Source organism: Cervus elaphus, chromosome 23 (assembly GCF_910594005.1).
Source record: "Cervus elaphus chromosome 23, mCerEla1.1, whole genome shotgun sequence".
Taxonomy (NCBI): domain Eukaryota; kingdom Metazoa; phylum Chordata; class Mammalia; order Artiodactyla; family Cervidae; genus Cervus; species Cervus elaphus.
Genome location: NC_057837.1, coordinates 43,591,978 through 43,611,275, shown reverse-complemented (window position 1 = coordinate 43,611,275; position 19,298 = coordinate 43,591,978). Strand labels below are relative to the sequence as shown.

The 19,298-nt window shown below is 41.8% G+C and overlaps 1 protein-coding gene across 2 annotated transcripts in view; it reads right to left on the bottom strand.

Annotated features, from left to right (window-relative positions):
• The window catches only part of LOC122681804 (dihydrodiol dehydrogenase 3-like), a 29,296-nt gene extending 11,124 nt beyond the window's left edge, over nucleotides 1–18,172 (bottom strand). The window contains exons 1-6 of one of the 2 annotated variants that reach the window (XM_043884257.1): nucleotides 18,016–18,172; nucleotides 16,907–17,081; nucleotides 13,736–13,903; nucleotides 12,543–12,659; nucleotides 11,057–11,134; nucleotides 10,511–10,633 (exon numbers count right to left, since the gene is read on the bottom strand). In XM_043884257.1, coding sequence (XP_043740192.1) covers nucleotides 10,511–10,633; nucleotides 11,057–11,134; nucleotides 12,543–12,659; nucleotides 13,736–13,903; nucleotides 16,907–16,999 — 579 coding nt within the window. In that variant the 5' untranslated portion in view covers nucleotides 17,000–17,081; nucleotides 18,016–18,172. The remainder of the gene's footprint in view (nucleotides 1–10,510; nucleotides 10,634–11,056; nucleotides 11,135–12,542; nucleotides 12,660–13,735; nucleotides 13,904–16,906; nucleotides 17,082–18,015) is intronic. The other variant, XM_043884258.1, reaches the window with a different exon arrangement.
• Between the last annotated feature and the right edge of the window lie 1,126 nt (nucleotides 18,173–19,298).

Genomic DNA, 19,298 nt, shown 5'->3' with positions numbered 1-19,298 from the left:
ACTTTCTAACACCATACACAAAAATAAACTCAAAATGGATTAAAGATCTAAATGTAAGACCAGAAACTATAAAACTCCTAGAGGAGAACATAGGCAAAACACTCTCCGAAATAAACCACAGCAAGATCCTCTATGACCCACCTCCCAGAATATTGGAAATTAAAGCAAAACTATACAAATGGGACCTAATGAAACTTAAAAGCTTTTGCACTACAAAGGAAACTATAAGTAAGGTGAAAACACAGCCCTCAGATTGGGAGAAAATAATAGCAAATGAAGAAACAGACAAAGGATTCATCTCAAAAATATACAAGCAGCTCCTGCAGCTCAATTCCAGAAAAATAAATGACCCAATCAAAAAGTGGGCCAAAGAACTAAACAGACATTTCTCCAAAGAAGACATACAGATGGCTAACAAACACATGAAAAGATGCTCAACATCGCTCATTATCAGAGACATGCAAATCAAAACCACAATGAGGTACCATTACACACCAGTCAGGATGGCTGCTATCCAAAAGTCTACAAGCAAAAATGATGGAGAGGGTGTGGAGAAAAGGGAACCCTCTTACACTGTTGGTGAGAATGCAAACTAGTACAGCCGCTATGGAAAACAGTGTGGAGATTTCTTAAAAAACTGGAATTGGAACTGCCATATGACCCAGCAATCCCACTGCTGGGCATACACACTGAGGAAACCAGATCTGAAAGAGACACATGCACCACAGTGTTCATCGCAGCACTGTTTATAACAGCCAGGACATGGAAGCAACCTAGATGCCCATCCGCAGATGAATGGATAAGGAAGCTGTGGTACATATACACCATGGAATATTACTCAGCCATTAAAAATAATTCATTTGAATCACTTTTAATGAGATGGATGAAACTGGAGCCCCTTATACAGAGTGAAGTAATCCAGAAAGATAAAGAACATTACAGCATACTAACACATATATATGGAATATAGAAAGATGGTAACGATAACCCTATATGCAAAACAGAAAAAGAGACACAGAAGTACAGAACAGACTTTTGAACTCTGTGGGAGAATGTGAGGGTGGGATATTTCAAAAGAACAGCATGTATACTATCTATGGTGAAACAGATCACCAGCCCAGGTGGGATGCATGAGACAAGTGCTCGGGCCTGGTGCACTGGGAAGACCCAGAGTAATCGGGTGGAGAGGGAGGTGGGATGGGGGAATCGGGATGCGGAATACGTGTAAATCTATGGCTGATTCATATCAATGTATGACAAAACCCACTGAAATGTTGTGAAGTAATTAGCCTCCAACTAATCAAAAAAAAAATGGAAAATAATGAAAAACATTCCAATGAAATAGTTAATTCAGTTGAAAGTCCTCAATGGATTCTCAACCATTACATGAAAACTTGGGGGAAATCAAACTTCCCCTGATGATAGTTATCATTCAACAGATGACTAGATAATTTCAACAGGGAAAATACACATTTCCAAATAAAATATCTAGCTAATAATAACTTTTCCTGAAGAACTAATGTACTGTCACTCACAGTGGGACAACTTGTCACCATGCACTTCCTACCCGGGTTCATTTAGAGACAAAGCATGCAACCAACATTTTCTTGTCAAAATATTTAACCTTAATGTTTCCAGGAGTTCAGATTTAACTACTAATTTACATAATCTAGGATTACAGAAACAAGTTAATTAGCATCACAAAATAACAATGATAAATACAATATAGTTGTCAAGACCTTGCCTGTATATCTTGGTAACACAATGATTGAGTGACCATTTTACATTAAAAGAGCTTAAGATGACTCAAAAGGACATGTGAACCACAATCAGACCCTGGTGAGCAAAATATTGTTGCAGCCTGGCACAGCAGAGACCAGAACCTGCCCCGTGGCTTGAGGGTGTGGCAAACTGTGCCCTCGTGATTGTGCTAGTAAGCATGCTGAATGGACAGACTTGGGGCTGGGCATGCTCTCTGCTCTGCTTCACTGCTGGCCCCTGCATGCATCCCTGTGGAAACAAAACAAATGTTCCTGATCAACAGCAGAGCCTCAACTTTACTTCCTGTTTATGGTGCGCTGATCAAACTCTCCAGTATAGCTATTTCCTAGTGATCTCATGTGACTTCTGCCCATAAAAGTGCGGGCTGAAAGAAGCCCTCTTGTCTTCCTGCCATGGAGAGCAGGAGGGCCCCCTGATCCCCCATTTGCAAGTTAGATGTGTCTGTCTTTTCATTACGCGCTCACCCCTGGTTCAGGTCTTTCTCGCCCTCTGTGCTGGACATGGCAGGGGGCCCCTGAATAGGGACCTGAAGTTGGGAAGGTTTCCCCCCAGGGAAAATACTCAAAGTGAAGACAGTGAGCTATAGATGAGATGCCTGGATCGCGATCAGGCCCTCAAACTCTAAGGGTGGGAAGTCCCTTGTTGTCTAAGTCAGGATTATCTGTGGGGAAGGATTTGAGAAACATGAGCTGAGAAACACCATCTCCAGCTTTTGAGGCACCTTCTCTGGACTGCAGGAGTGCAGGTGAAAGAGGAGCCATCGACACAATTGCTAAGAGAGATGGTTAAACATAATCTTTGGTTTCTGGAAGAAGGCACTCTAGATATTGAAAATTGGGATCCAGTGGGAGAAAATTTGAAAGCAGCATACAGGAAAGGAGATCGCATACCCATGACTGTATTTGCCACCTGGGGGCTAGTGCAATCAGTCCTATACCCTTGACAGACTGAGAAATAATGTGAGAAGACAGTGTCCCCAGACATTTTGTTAACCCTTCCGCCACTTTGCCACCCAAGCTCAAGGACAATTTTCCACCACCGCCAGCTCCACTGTGTCCAGAAATGTCTCGGGAGGATAAGCCGCTGACATGGTTTCAACAGGCCATGGCCTCTGACCTTCCTATGGGTGCTTCAGACATTGAGGAACATCTTGCTTTCCTTATCAATTACAGGCCCAACCCCAATAATCCCACTCAGGTTATTGCAACCCATGAAACTTTTGACATCAGGTTTTAAAGGAACTAAATCTAGTGTTAGACTGAATGGTGTCAATTCTCTGTATACATACAGGGAAGCTGTTGGAAATTTGCTTGCATGGGAGATGCTCTCCTTATGATGTTAAAATGCTAGCCAAAACAGCTTTACATGGTCCCCCAGTTTACAGATTTTTACCTCTTGTACTGAGTTGTGCCAAGAGCTAGCCTGTACTAATTTGGCCAATAGATAATCTTACTTTTCAAATGCTCATAGGCACAGGGCAGTATATCAGTCCAACAGCCCAATTGACTTATGAAGGTATACTGGTGGGAGCATATGTACAGATTGCAAAATTCTGCTGAAGCAAGAGCAGACAGTATGAGAACCCAGTGAGCCTACCAGTTCATTTGTTATAATATTACAGAGACCCAGAAAAGACTTCACTGAATCTGTAGACCAGCTCTCATCTGCTGTCAACCATCAAATTAATAGTCCTACAGCAGAGGACATTTTGTTAAAACAGTTAGCCTATAAAAATGCCAGTAAAGATTGCAAGGCCACCCTTAACACTATTCGTCAAGATGGCAGCCTTGCTGATTTTGTTCAAGAGTGTCGGGATAGCATAGAGAGGGAGGTGGGAGGGGGGATCGGGATGGGGAATACATGTAAATCCATGGCTGATTCATGTCAATGTATGACAAAAACCACTAAAATATTGTAAAGTAATTAGCCTCCCACTAATAAAAATAAATGGAAAAAAAAAAGAGTGTCAAAATGTTGGTACACAGGCTCACAAACCAAGCAAGCTAGCCCAAGCAATTTCTGCTGTCCCTAACACCTATAATCCTGTCACCAGAGGAGAACAAGGATTTGGGAGCACAGGTGACCAAGTAGTGTGCTTTACTCAACAAATATTCTCAAATCGGCCCACATGTAAGGCTAAAATCCAAGGAAAAATGTTCTCTGAACTCTTAGATCCTGGGGCTGACATTTCCATCATTACTTCTCCTCAATGGCCAGCTGATTGGCCCTTGACTGAACCCCAGGAAAAGATAATCAGGCTCGGGGGAAACTCAACAATTTGCTCGAAGTTCAACAGTTCTTCCTTGCCTAGGGCCCAACAAACAACTTACTCAGTTCCAACCTTTTATTGCAGACATTCCCTGTAATTTATGGGGCAGAGATCTGCTTGCCCATTGGCACCTAGTCCTCTCCAATGAGGAAAAGGCAGATCATATGATGGCAAGGATGGGATGCCAACCAGCAAAACAGCTATGAAAGAATTTATAGGGAGAACTTCTCCTTTATCTGTTCAGCCAAAACTGGACAGAAAAGGGCTAGTTGAGGGCCATTAAAGTTTCTCTGGGCTTCCTTTATAGCTCAGTTGGTAAAGAATCTGCCTGCAGTGCAGAAGACCCAGGTTCAATTCCTGGGTCAGGAAGATACCCCAGAGAAGGAAATGGCAACCCACTGCAGTTTTCTTGCCTGGAGAACCCCATGGACAGAGGAGTCTGGCAGGCTACAGTCCATGGGGTCACAAGAGTCAGACATGACTTAGTGACTAAACCACCACCAAAGTTTCTCTGCCACCACATGCCACACCTCTAACATGGGTTACATATAAACCTGTCTGGGTGGATCAATGGCCTCTAGCAAGGGAGAACCTTCTACATTTACAAGACTTGGTAGAAGAACAGTTTCAAGCAGGACACATAGAGGAGAGTACTAGTCCTTGGAATACTCCAGTTCTCACAGTCCATAAAAAATAGGGCAAATGGAGGCTGCTTCATGAACTTCGAGCTATTAATGCAGTAATGCAAGCCTTGGGGATCTTGCAGCCTGAACTCCCATCCCCTTCGGCCATACCTCAGAATTGGCCAATTATAGTTCTGGATATTAAAGATTGTTTTTATACAATCCCCTTAGCCCCACAAGACAAAGAAAAATTTGCATTTTTGGTACCCAATATTAACCAACAAGCCCCCATGAAACAGTCCCAGTGAAAAATGTTGCCTCAAGGGATGATGAGCCTACAAGTCTACAAGACGGTGAAGTAGAAGGACATGTGCCCATCTTCTCCTGTGAGAACTCCAAAATTACAACTCACTGCTGAACGACTATCAACAGGATAATGTTGGATCCCACCAAAAAGAGATACCCCACATCCAAGGGCAAAGGAGAAGCCCCAGCAAGACAGTAGGAGGGGCAAAATCACATTTAGAATCAAACCTCGTACCCTCCAGAGACCTCAGACGGCTCAAACAAACCTTGTGAGCACCAGGACACAGAGACCCCACAGAGACTGAGCCAGAACTGTGTTTGAGTATCTCCTGCAGAGGTATGGACCAACAGTGACCTGCCATACTGCTCAGTCAGTCTCTCCCATCAGGAAGTTTCCATAAGCCTCTTATCCTTATCCATCAGAGGACAGACAGATGAAAACCGCAATAACAGAAAACTAACCAAACTGACCACATGGACCATAGCCTTGTATAAATAACTCAATAAAACTATGAGCCATGCCATGTAGGGCCACCCAAGATGGACAGGTCATGGTGGAGAGTTCTGACAAAACATGATTTGCTAGAGAAGGAAATGGCAAACCACTTCAGTATTCTTGCCTTGAGAACCCCATGAAAAGGCAAAAAGATAGGACACTGAAAGATGAACTCTCCAGGTCGGTAGGTGCCCAATTTGCTACTGGAGATCAGTGGAGAAATAACTCCAGAAAAAATGAAAAGGCAGAGCCAATGCAAAAGCAACGCCCAGTTGTGGATGGCACTGGTGATGGAAGCAAAGTCCGTTGCTGTAAAGAACAATATTGTGTAGGAACCTGGAATGTTAGGTCCATGAATCAAGGCAAATCAGAAGTAGTCAAGCAGGAGATGGCAATAGTGAACATCAACATCTTAGGAATCATGACTGGATTGGATAGGTGGACTGGATGGACTGGAATGGCTGAATTTAACTCAAATGAGCATTAATTATATCTCCTACTGTGGGCAAGAATCCCTTAGAAGAAATGGAGTAGCCATCATAGTCACCAAAAGAGTCTGAAATGCAGTACTTGGACGCAATCTCAAAAACAACAGAATGATCTCTGTGGTGTGTGCTCCTCGGTTCTTTGTCTCGTCACAACAAAGATTTGGAGTGACGGACATTAAAGCCCCCTCAGCAGGTCACAGCTCTTGGGTCTTGAAGAGACCGTGTTATAGCTCTCAGGTCTCGAATGGACCGTGTTATAGCTCTAGGAGAATCAGTGTTACCGCTCAGTGTTACAACTCTATTTTATTTAGAAGATAGCAGGAAAATCCATCTTCGAGATGTGAGGGCACGTTGATCCAAAGATGCAAAGAGAAGAGCACCCCATTTTGTGGGAGAGAGAGAGAGAGTGTACACACGCGTGGGAGAGAGAGAGAGGGAGACAGCACCCTTTGGCTCCTCTTTTTATATGGTTTTTTCTTCCCCCTGGGCCTGCTGTATGGAAATTGGACTTGGGCAGAAGTGCTGTTCTACTTGAAGTCCTCACTCCGCTCCTGGGACCTCCTTTTGACCGTCCTCTGTTCTATTTTCACGGGCTTTTCCCTTCCTTGTAGTTTAGCCACCGCAATTTTGGACTCCTTTTCCCTATTCTAACTACCTAACAATAGCAAACACCCTCTTCCAACAACACAAGGGAAGACTCTACACATGGACATCACCAGATGATCAATACCAAAATCAGATTGATTATATTCTTTGCAGCCAAAGATGGAGAAGCTCTATGCAGTCAGCAAAAACAAGACTGGGAGCTGATTGTGGCTCAGATCATGAACTCCTTATTGCCAAATTCAGACTTAAGTTGAAGAAAATAGGGAAAACTACTAGACCATTTGGATGACCCAAATCAAATCCCTTACGATTATACAGTGGAAGTGAGACATAGATTGAAAGGATTAGATCTGATAGACAGAGTGCCTGAAAAACTAAGGACAGAGGTTCATGACATTGTGAAAGAGACAGTGATCAAGACCATCCCTAATAAAAAGAAATACAAAAAGGCAAAATGGTTGTCTAAGGAGGCCTTACAAATAGCTATGAAAAGAAGAGACATGAAAGGCAAAGGACAAAAGGAAAGATATACCCATTTGAATGCAGAGTTCCAAAGAATGGCAAGGAGAGATAAGAAAGCCTCCCTCAGTGATGAATGCAAAGAAACAGAGGAAAACCATAGAAGGGGAAAGAGTAGAGATCTCTTCAAGAAAATTACAGATACTGAGAGGGTAACAGGCAGGAAGGCCCGGGGCCTCCAAACGGAGGAAATAGGTTGCAAGTGTCAGACATTTTTATCTCTCATAAGTGGCAGGAGGAAACTAACAATATTTTCTTCCCTTCTCTATACAAATTTAAAAAGGTTTCTCTTAAAATACTGTGTTGCCATAATGACACCTGGTTTCACCTGAAGTTAACTATTCTCAAACCATAAGTTAACCAATGCATTTTTCTTATGGAAATGTTCATCTTAAGCTATGTTCATGTACTATGCATTTACCCCAGATTCTATCTTCAAGTCTGTTCTGCCTAATAGCTCAGAACCTACTTGACAAACGATTATGTTATACTCAGACATTGTTCCCCTAATCTATGTAAATGAAACTATTTGTATGGTAATCTGCCCATCTACAAGATTCAAGTCAGTGGTTTTATGGCCCAGGATGACTCCTCTGGTGCCAAGATTATCCCAAAATAATCTTATGGATGAGGGGTCTGGTGCCATTCTGAGTTATAAGACATTCCTTTCTTTCATTAACAAACTGCTAGTGACTATATAACATCCAGCTGAAGACTAGAAGGAGTGGGGTACTCTTTCTATCCCCTTCTGATGCCTATGTCAGAAGCTTTCTCTATCTCCTTTATACTTTATTAAAACTTTATTACACAAAAGTACTGAACAATCAAGCCTCATCTCTGGCCCCGGATTGAATTCTTCTCCTCCGGAGGTCAAGAATCCCAGCATCTTTTCGTGGTTCAGCAACAACCCTTCAATACCAAGGGAACATTTCATGCAAAGATGGCCTCAATAAAGGACAGAAATTGTATGGACCTAACAGAAGCAGAAGATATAAAGAAGAGGTGGCAAGGATACACAGAAGAATTATACAGAAAAGATCTTCATGACCCAGATAATCTTGATGGTGTGATTGCTCACCTAGAGCCAGACATCCTGGAATGGGAAGTCAAGTGGGCCTTAGGAAGTATCACTAGGAACAAACCTAGTGGTAGTGTTGGGAATTCCAGTTGAGCTCTTTCAAATCCTAAAAGATGATGCTGTGAAAGTGCTGCACTCAGTATGCCAGCAAACTGGGAAAACACAGCGGTGGCCACAAGACTGGAAAAGATCAGTTTTCATTCCAGCCCCAATGAAAGGCAATACCAAAGAATGCTGAAACTACCACACAATTGCACTCATCTCACACGCTAGTAAAGTAATGTTCAAAATTCTCCAAGCCAGGCTTCAACAGAATGTGAACGGTGAACTTCCAGATATTCAAGCTACATTTAGAAAAGGCAGAGGAAACAGAGATCAAATTGGCAACATCTGCTGGATCATTGAAAAAGCAAGAGAGTTCCAGAAAAACATCTATTTCTGCTTTATTGACTATGCCAAAGCCTTTGACTGTGTGGATCACAACAAACTGGAAAATTTTGCAAGAAATGGGAATACGAGACCACCTTATCTGCCTCCTGGGAAATCTGTATGTAGGTTAAGAAGCAATAGTTAGAACCGGATATGAAACAACAGGAAAGGAAAGTGAAACCACTCAGTCATGTCCAACTCTTTGTGACCCTATGGACTGTAGTCTACCAGGCTCCTCCATCCATGGGATTTTCCAGGTAAGGGTACTGCAGTGGGTTGCCATTTCTAACTCCAGGGGATCTTCCCGACCCAGGAATTGAACCCGGGTCTCCTACATTGCGGCAGATGCCTTACCGTCTGAGCCATCAGGGAAGCATGGAACCACAGACAAGTTCCAAATGGGAAATGAATAAATCAATGCTGTATATTTTCACCCTGCTTATTTAACTTATATGCAAAGTACATCTTGTGAAATGCCTGGATGGATGAAACACATGCTGGAATCAAGATTGCTGAGAGAAATATCAATAGCCTCAGATATGCAGATGACACCACCCTTATGGCAGAAAGTGAAGATGAACTAAGAGCCTCTTGATGAAAGTGAAACAGAGTGAACATTTGGTTTAAAATTCTACATTCAAAAAATGAAAATAATGGCATCCAGTCCCATCACTTCATGATAAATAGATGGGAAACAATGGAAACAGTGAGAGACTTTATTTATGGGGGATCCAGAATCATTACAAATGGTGACTGCAGCCATGAAATTAAGAGATGATTGCTCCTTGGAAGAAAAACCATGACCAACCTAGAAAGCATATTAAAAAGCAGACATGTTACTTTGCCGACAAAGGAATGTCTAGTCAAAGCTATGGTTTTTCCAGTAGTCATGTATGGATGTGAGTGTTGGACCATAGAGAAAACAGAGTGCTGAAGAATTGATGCTTTTGAACTGTGGTGTTGGAGAAGACTCTTGAGAGCCATTTGGACTGCAAGGAGATCCAACCAGTCAATCTTAAAGAAAATCATCCTGAATGATCATTGGAAGGACTGATGCTGAGGATGAAACTCCAATAATTTGGCGACCTGATGCAAAGAACTGACGCTTTGGAAAAGACCCTGATGCTGGGAGAGATTGAAGGCAGGAGGAAAAAGGGACAACAGAGGATGAGATTGTTGGATGGCCTCAACGACTCAATGGACTTGAGTTTAAATAAGCTCTGGCAGTTGGTGATGGACAGGGAGGCCTGGCATGCTGCAGTCCATGGGGTTGCAAAGAGTCAGACATAACTAAGTGACTGAATTGAACTGAACTGAAATCACACGGTCTGCTCTAATTCCTGAGTAACTCTTTTATCAACTGTTAGGATCAACATAAGCATTTACTTCATGCTCTAACCTGAGTGACTTTCATCGTCTCCAGCACATTTCTCTGTACTGTTGAAGCTGGGACACCAAGACTAAGGATTTAGGCATCTAAACCCCACACAAACCATTAACACCTGTCTCACTTGGTTTTTCTCTGTATTTACTTTCCATTCCATGTTTTCATGGTCTTCCTTCCTGTACACAGTTTCATCCGAGCACATTCACACCTGATTTCTGGTCATGCTTTCAGCTCAGGGAAATGCCTCCTTCCTCTAAGTTCTGGAGGAATTTCACCTCCTTCACCTCTATTATATTCCCTCAGTCCCCACCACAATTGAGCAGGAAGCCATCCCCAACTTTTCCACCCAGAGTTTATCAAAGATATTGTTACAGATTTTATTCACATGGACCAGACACAGGCTCAGCTGTGTAGAATCCTCTGTTCACAAAGGTCGGATGAACAGGGGGGAGGGACAGACAGACATCAGGTTCCAATGTAAGAAGGAGATTCTGAAGAGCAGGAGGGAGAGGAGCTGAGCTTCTCACCTGGTTGCAGACAGGCTTGTACTTGAGCCCTGGCTTGTTCAGGATCTTCTCCAGCTGCTTGTGGTTGAAGTTGGACACCCCAATGGACTTGGTCAGCCCTGCATCCTTACACTTCTCCAGGGCCTAGGAGGGAGGGTTAGTGAGCAGTCACTTGGAAATGGCAATATAGCAATAAGAAATGCTGAAAAATCGCTAAGAGGGTCTCTGGTCAAGAATTAGCATTGCTTAGCAAGAAGATAAAAGGGAAGAAGGTCATGACACAAGAAGAAGAAGTAGCATCTCGTCCTTAGAAAACCCTGGAGAAGACAATCACATGGAAGGAAAGAGATGCCTGTCTACACTGTCCCAAATTCTCCATTTCATTCCTCTCTGTGAACATTTCAGCAATGGTTCCCTCCCCACAACCCCAGCATCCCAGCCCTTAGATTCATGAACTGCTGAGTCTGATGGTCCACAGCCCATTCTCACAGGTGGAAGAAATGGATGTGAGAAAGAAATGGTCCACTCTCCTGGCTCCTTCCCTGGTTCTCTCCTCCCCAGACTCACCTCCCATGTGTGACAGAGATTCACTGAGTCAAATATTGGTTTTCCATTTTCATCTGTTGGCAGAATTGCCTCACCTGGCTGGAATAGAAGCAGTCATTTCAGAGATGTCACCAAATAATTTCTCCACATTTAGCCAACCTGCCAGGCACATCTGGGACTAGGATGCTAAACCTCTGTGAGGTTCCATTACATTCTGCATACTAATATTTGCAAAGTGATTTGCAAATGGAGTTAACAGCAATGCCTTTAGGAGACAGTTTTCCATTAATCTCTTATACATACTATATATTTTTAAAGATGTAATTTTCTTACATTCTCATGGGAACTGTCAGTGCCTTAAGTGAATTTTTTTCTGCCCCTTATACTTTCCTCTTGCAAAATGCCTCTATTGTTCAGGGAGTGACAGTAAATTATGCCTTACTGCTGGCATAAAAATTGCAATCTTGACCTGGACTAAATATAAAAATTCCTTTTCACTCTGAACATCTGATAGCTTCAGGGCATACACATGAACCAGTAAGCTTCTCTTTAGGCTGATAAGCTATGTGGAATATGCAGACATACTCTCAAATATTCTGGACAATGAGGCTTGAACAGATCAACGTCATTCTGCCACCCATGGAAAATGCTGAGATAAAGCAAACCAAGAGTGATGTCATTATAAGGAATAGGAAAACAGATATTTTTGTCAAATATTATGAATCCTTAAATCTATGTAGATGGGAATTACCATCTACATAGTCCAATACACTCTTTGGCAAAGGATGACTTGAGTAGAATTCTGTATTCTAAAAGTGAGTTTTGCATAATAGACTTTGTTCTTGTTACTTTGTTTTGGCTGTGCCATGGGTTTGCTGTATCTTAGTTCCCTGAATAGAAATTGAACCCACTGCCCCAAAATACCCTGACTCAGCAATGAAAGCACACAGTCCTAACCAATGAAGCAACTGGAAAATTCCCCTCCACATAATACAGTTCTTAACGGCTAAGTACAGTCTGCAAAGGTCACTGTGAACACAGGCGACAGTGGAGGCAAGGTCTCCCGAGTCCTGAGAAGACTGTGAGGTTTAGATCCACCCAAAAGGACACCACCAAATCCATGAAACATGAAAGGATGAGAGATGAAATGGCCTCATCCTGTACAGATGTGAGGCTGTGTCAGTGCTCAGCACTCCACACTGAACTCTGTAGTGAGATCCGCAGACTCTGAGTCCTAATCAGCGTCATGCACAGAACTTGCCTCTTTCTACTTCCTCAAGATTTTGAGGCAGAGACACTCAGATTATTTAACTCATTTCTATTGGAGGCAGGTAAGAGACTCAAAGAACCTCCCCAAAATGATGATGACAAATGATTATTTATGGGATTCTACTCTAGTGTAATCATTCCTTCAAACCTACTAAGAAAAATCTTGTCAACCATCAATGCAAGTTATAGACATTCTGACCCAAGAAATTAAACAGAACTGATCACACAAATCACCTACCACCAGAGCCACTGGATGATGAATAATATAGAGATCGACATATTCCAGTTGAAGATCTTTCAGTGACTTTTCCAAGGCTGGTCGGACCAACTCTGGTCGAAGGAAAGTGGACCAAACCTGCAGAGATTAAACAAAGGAAGCTGTGGGAAACGATTGCTGTATGTAATTGTGTTTGTCTTCTTTCACTTAATAATTAGGCATTATTATTCATTAGAAAGAGATGACCATGGGAAAAACCATTCCATTTCTTCTTGAGTTCCGTTCTTTATCTAACCTAGCCATGTAAATTTCATTATTTGATTGAATTTGTCATCAGTATATCTTTCACAATGGAATGAAATGAATCAAGATATAAATAATTTTATCAAATAATTACCATGCCCATCAACTGAACTATGCTTGATAGAGTGTAAAAGCACAAACTTAGTCTATTTTGATCAAACAATCCATCTTCTCAAAGTTAATTACTATCTTGTTTACATAACTGTAGGGAAAATTGCTTTGAACATATTAATGTGAGAAGAACATAATTCAAGACACTTTGGCTAGATTTTGTGTAAAGTAAAAAATGCCTCTCAAATGCTCTTTTTGTTGGAGCTGAGAACTGAGATTCAGAATGTGAAGAAATTCGAGAAGCCTCCCAGAGGATAAGAAAAGCTATAATCTGCTCCCAGGTTCTCTGATTCATTAAGTAAATATAGTATAGTTTTGGCCACTCAGTTGCGTCTGACTCTTTGGGACCCCTGGAGTGTAGCCCACGAGGCTCATTTGTCCATTGGATTCCCAGGCAAGAATACTGAAATGGGTAGCCATTTCACTCTCCAGTGGATCTTCCTGACCCAGGGATTGAACTCATGTCTCCTGCATTTCAGACAGATTCTTAACCATCTAAGCCACCAGGGAAGCCCTGATTTTTTAGCCCATACTAAACCACATTGCTCTGCTCTAGGTTCAAAGAAGCAAAGTGACTTTAATTTAAAATTAAAATTTGAACACAGCAATGATGAGAAAGTTATAATTACACTCTTTGAGAGGGCACAGTGAGAGGAGAAGGATACTAGATTTAAGTTACAAATATGTGTGGAAAAGGGGGTACCAATAAGCACTGTACAGCAAACTACTGGTCCTATGATGCAATTGTCATCTGCCCCAGTCACTTGCACACACGTGCACACACACAACACACACAGCACCTTTGAAGTGTAGAATATGTCTTCTCTCTTCACAGTGCCATCTGCAATCTTGCTTCGAATGGCCTGGCCAACTTGCTCTTCATTTTGGTACAAATGAGCACAGTCAATATGGCGAAATCCAACCTCTATAGCAAATTTGGTGACCTCTAGAGCTTCACTCTTAGGAACCTATGTAAGCAAGAAAAGCAGTTGTTGAATATTCACATGATTAAGAGATTGCCAAGAGAGAAGCTTGATCTTACTAAGAACCAACATTTCTTCATGACTTTGTTCAGCTCTGTATGTGTGGTGATGGACCCATGACAGTTTCCCTGAACGTTCCTGGTCAGTGATTAAATGGGCACCCAGGAACCCTTCAACCCCAGATGATCAGTGGTTGATCACAGGCATCAGAAGACCCCCCAAGCCCACCACCAGTTTCAGTGATTTGCTGGAAGAACCCAAAGGACTCAGAATAAACTTGTAGTCATGGATAGGATTTATATTGTGAGACGTCTGAAGCAAAATCAACAAAGGTACAAGATGAATGATAAAAACATCAGGACTGGACTGTACCCCATGAGCCTCCTGTCCATGGGGTTCCCAGGCAAGAATATTGGAGTGGGTTGCCAGTTCCCTCCCCAGGGAATCTTCCCAACCCAGGGATCAAAGTAAGGTCTCCCACATTTCAGGCAGATTCTTTACCATCTGAGCCACCAGGGAAGCCCTGATTCATTACCCTGCATTAAATCACACTGCTCTGGTCTAGGTTCAGGAAGTAAAGTGATTTGATTTAATTTAAAATTAAAATTTGAACACACCAGTGATGAGAAAGTTATGATCATTCACTTTGGGGAGGGGTATGGTGAGAGGAGACATGTACTAGATTTAAGATACAAATATGTGGGGGAGAAAGAGGTACCAATAAGCACCATTCACCAAACTACTGATCCTATTACCAACGGTGGTATCAATAAACATCTATGGCAAATAGATGAGGGTACAATTGAAACAGTGACAGACTTTACTTTCTTGGGCTCCAAGATCACTGCAGTTGGTGACTGCAGCCATGAAGACATAAAAGATGCTTGTCCCTTGGAAGAAAAGCTAGGACTAAACTAGACAACATATGAAAAAACAGAGAAATGACTTTGCCAACAAAGGACTGTCTAGTCAAAAGTATGGTTTTTCCAATATCACGTATGGATGTGAGAATTGGACCATAAAGAAAGCTGAGCATCAAAGAACTGATGCTTTTGAACTGTGATGTTGCAGAAGATTCTTGAAGGTCCCTTGGACTGCAAGGAGATCAAACCAGTTAATCCTAAAGGAAATCAGTCCTGAATATTCATTGGAAAGACTGATGCTGAAGTTCCAATTTTTGGCCACCTGATGTGAAGAACTGACTCGTTGGAAAAGACCCTGATGTTGGGAAAGATTGAAGGCAGGAGGAGAAGGGGATGACAGAGGACAAGATAATGGATGGCATCACCGACTCGATAGACAGGAGTTAGAGCAGGCTCTAACAGATGGGTGACAAACAGGGACAACTGGCGTGCTGCAGTCCATGGGGTCACAAAGAGTTTGGACATGACTGAGCAACTGAACTGAACTGAAATGCATCAAGAAACCAGGTGAAAGCTTCTAAGACCTGTGTCTACCAGTACATCACACAGAAAACGCCAAAGGAAAACTGTATCTATTCAATCTGTACAAAGTGTTGTTCTCCTGTAACTATCTATTGTTAATGATTAACACAATTAAGCTAGTTAACAGATCCTTCATCTCACATAGCTAACTTTGGGGAGTGTTTGTGAGAATACTTAATATCTATTCTCTTATAAAATTTCAAAATATAACCGGTTATATTAAGTATAGTCACCATGCTGTACCTCAGGTCTCTAGACATTCATCGCATTACAAAAGGTCTGGACCTTTGACCAACATCTTCCCATTTTTCCCAACCTTGTCCCCAGCTTCTGGCCACCATTCCTCTACACTCTGCTTCTATGAGTTCAATTTTTTAGATTCTACCTATGAAGAGACCATGCAGTATTTGTCTTTCTATTTCTGGTTTATTTCACTTTGCTTACTATTCTCCAGGTTCATCTGTATGTTTGCAAATGGTGGAATTAACTTCCCTTTTCAAGCTGAATAATATTTCAATATGTTTCTGCAATTCAGGATCTTTCATGTTTCAAGGGGGTAGATGCTTGGTCCAAGTTCCCCCTGTTGGGTCTAGTCTTGGTTTTCCTGATGATTGCATGCCTTATGGGATGTACTGAGGAATGAACCAGTGAGCTCAGTACTAGGCTGGACCCTTCCCTCCGCTCATCACATTTTGCAAAGTGAACAATCGCTGTCTTTTGTCTGCAAAACATCTCTGAATATTTTCTTCTATTCTATAAATTAGAAAAGTGAGATTCAAAGTTTAAAGACCAGTCCCTTGTCACAACTACATACTCTAAAGACAAGATGGACAGCAAATTTTCTGGCTTCCAGTCTAGAGACTTGTCCACTGGTCCATCTCATGCCCAAGGACTGAAAACTATACTCTAATAAAAAGACACTACAAAACCCAAGGATAGAGTACAAAGGCTGACCTGTAAGATTGTAGCTTATCGCCTCAAATGATACTATAGTTCCCATAAGAAAAAGTTTCCAAGCAGAAACAGAATCACAAGGCAAAGCATAGCTGCTGTGTGTCGCCTGGACTGAGCAAGTATCCCCCAGTAGAAAAGCAATTCTCCCCCATTAGATTTCAGTCACCTTATCTTCAGAACCTTCCACCTCAAACGCTGCTCTGGGTCAAACACTACTTTGGAAGGAGGGAAGAGTTCTGGAATGAAATATACAGAGAAACCCCACCATTGCAATTGCCCTCAAAGCCAAACAGCTGACAGTCAGTGTTCTCGGCAGCCAAATCTCACTTCTTCTGCTAAGCTGTGAAAGAGGTGGAAACTGGAGGGGAACTGAGAGAAATCTGCAGGTGAGCACAGCTTCAGACCCTGATGCAGAGTGGAGACTGGATGCTCTCTCCCCTTTCACAGGGCATGGTTCTAGCCTGGTTAGTGGAACCATGAGATCCTCCCAGAGTCACACAGGATCTCAGTGCTTGACAACCCAAGTTCTCTTCCATTCATGTTACCTCCACTTACTATTTATATCTCAACCCCAAATCACTACTCTTACCTCTGGAGGTGCGAAAGTGCCGAATCCCAGAACAGGAATGAAGTGGCCATCATTAAGCTTCACTTTCTTCTGGTTTTGGGGATCCATTGCCATTTCTCTGACTAAGCAGGTTCTGATTTTTCCCTTCTGTCTTCACAATTGATAAACACCAGGATGGTCACACCCCAGCTGCACTCTCCAATGTTAGCAGATACATTGTGGGAGGGGCAAGGTGAAACCAATAGCCAGGGCATAAGAAGAGGATTGAAGCCAATTAACTTGTTTGCTTCTTTATTGATGCAATCTTAAATTATATAATGATGAGATTGAACAATTATTGACCAAATGTTAGACTAGAAACTTCCATAAAATTTTTTTTCATTTTTCCAATATTAAGTTTAATATTTATCAAACATCAATTGAAAAAATTTAACTCTTTTACCATACATACATTCACAGAACCACACAATCGAAGGGAATGATTAATAAACATTTTACAAAATATTATTTCTTAATAGAGAAAACTAAAGGAAAATAAAATTGCCTTTTTACTTTTCCCGCCAGCATAATTATGTTGCTATCCAGACCCAACAGTGTTGAGATTCTGAAAAGAATATCAAAACCCCACACGTTCCGACAAAGTGTTTATTGGAGATTAATTATTAATAGTTTTTGGATACCATGTGCAGTGTGCAAACAGACCCTTACAGGGGTTAATCCTTTGACTTAGTTACATAACTTTTAGAAAGATACCATAATGGAAATGATAACGAGTTCATGTACTTTACTATCTTGCTCAATGGTTAGTCATAAATGAAGAACCTGTACACAAGTTAAACTGTAACAAATATGGAAAGAGTTAGGGAGATCAAGATACATTGATACAATGGGGTGTTGTGAAGTCAAATAAAATTTAACACCTGGAGTGAGGTCAGCAAAATGGTGAGCTAGGAAGTGTTGAGTTCTCCCTTAGAAATGCGAGAAAACAATCAGAAACCAGATGAAAAACCTCATAGGAGCCCTGAAATCAGTCAAACAGTCAAAATCTATAGGAACACGTTGAACACACAATCAGGAAAATCCCAGAACTGAGAGGAAGGACATTTTATTGTGTTTTTTCTCACACTTACCTCTCCCCTGACTTGAACAGTGAAGTCTTGATCTATAAGAATTCCCAGCTGCCTCCAGCAAACCAGACTGATCACAAAAACCTTAATGCAGTGTTCCAACCTGTTTGGGGGCTGCCCAAAGACTGTTATCTGTTTCACCTAAACCTAGGCTTAAACTGAAGAACAGCTGGAATAGCTCATTACTGTTGCAGGGGAGACTATTTATATGGTGCCAGGGACAAGGAAGTAAGGGTGGAGGCATAGACTAGAGCATATAAAGCCCTGAGTAGAACTGGGGTATGGATTTTGGAGATAGAGGGCATTTTAAAACAGCCATACATTCAGGGGAATCAAAGAGGCATACCTCCTCCAGGCAAGATGCTGACTCACTCAGATATGAACTGAGTGCCCTTAGCTTGACTGTTGGGCTAATCCCAGGACTAAAGCATGCCAAGTTAACTAGTGAAGGCCAGTCAGGGCATGGCACAAATCTGCAAAGACTGGGTATTTTGCACTTGTTTCAGGTGTCCAATTGTGAACACACTCACTCCCCACACACATAAACCTCAATATGCAGCAAAGACTCACACATACATGACACAAATATGGAACTCTTAGAAGAAAAACTAGAAGAGAAGCTTGATGACACTAGATTTGGATATGTCACCAAAGCACAGGCAACCAAAGAAAAAACAGGTAAATCAGTATTCATCAAAACTCAAAATGTTTTTGCATGAAGGAAATTTAATACAAAGGTTGTGAAAAGTCAATCCACGGAATGGGAAAAAAAACTGCAAATCACATTTATGATAAAGCTTAATGGAGTGGAACTTCCTGGAAACACCCTAAAACTTTATCTCAAATCGCTTGGCTCAACTGCCAAATTCTCTTGGTGACCTTTACACCTCAATGCTTTCAGTTTAGTTCAGTTCAGTCAATCAGTCATTTCTGATTCTTTGTGATCCCATGGACGGCAGCACACCTGTCTTCCCTGTCCATCATCAACTCCCAGAGTTTACTCAAACTCATGTCCATCGAGTTGGTGATGCCATCCAACCACCTTGTCCTCTGTCATCCCCATCTCCCCCCGCCTTCAATCTTTCCCAGCATCAGAGTGTTTTCAAATGAGTCAATTCTTCGCATCGGGTGGCCAAATTATAGGAGTTTTAGCTTCAACATCAGTCCTTCCAATGAATATTTACTAAAGGATTGATTTCCTTTAGTATGGACTGGTTGGATCTCCTTGCTGTCTATTTCCATAATTAATCTTTTGATTATCCCTGCCTATTGAAGAAAAATGTATA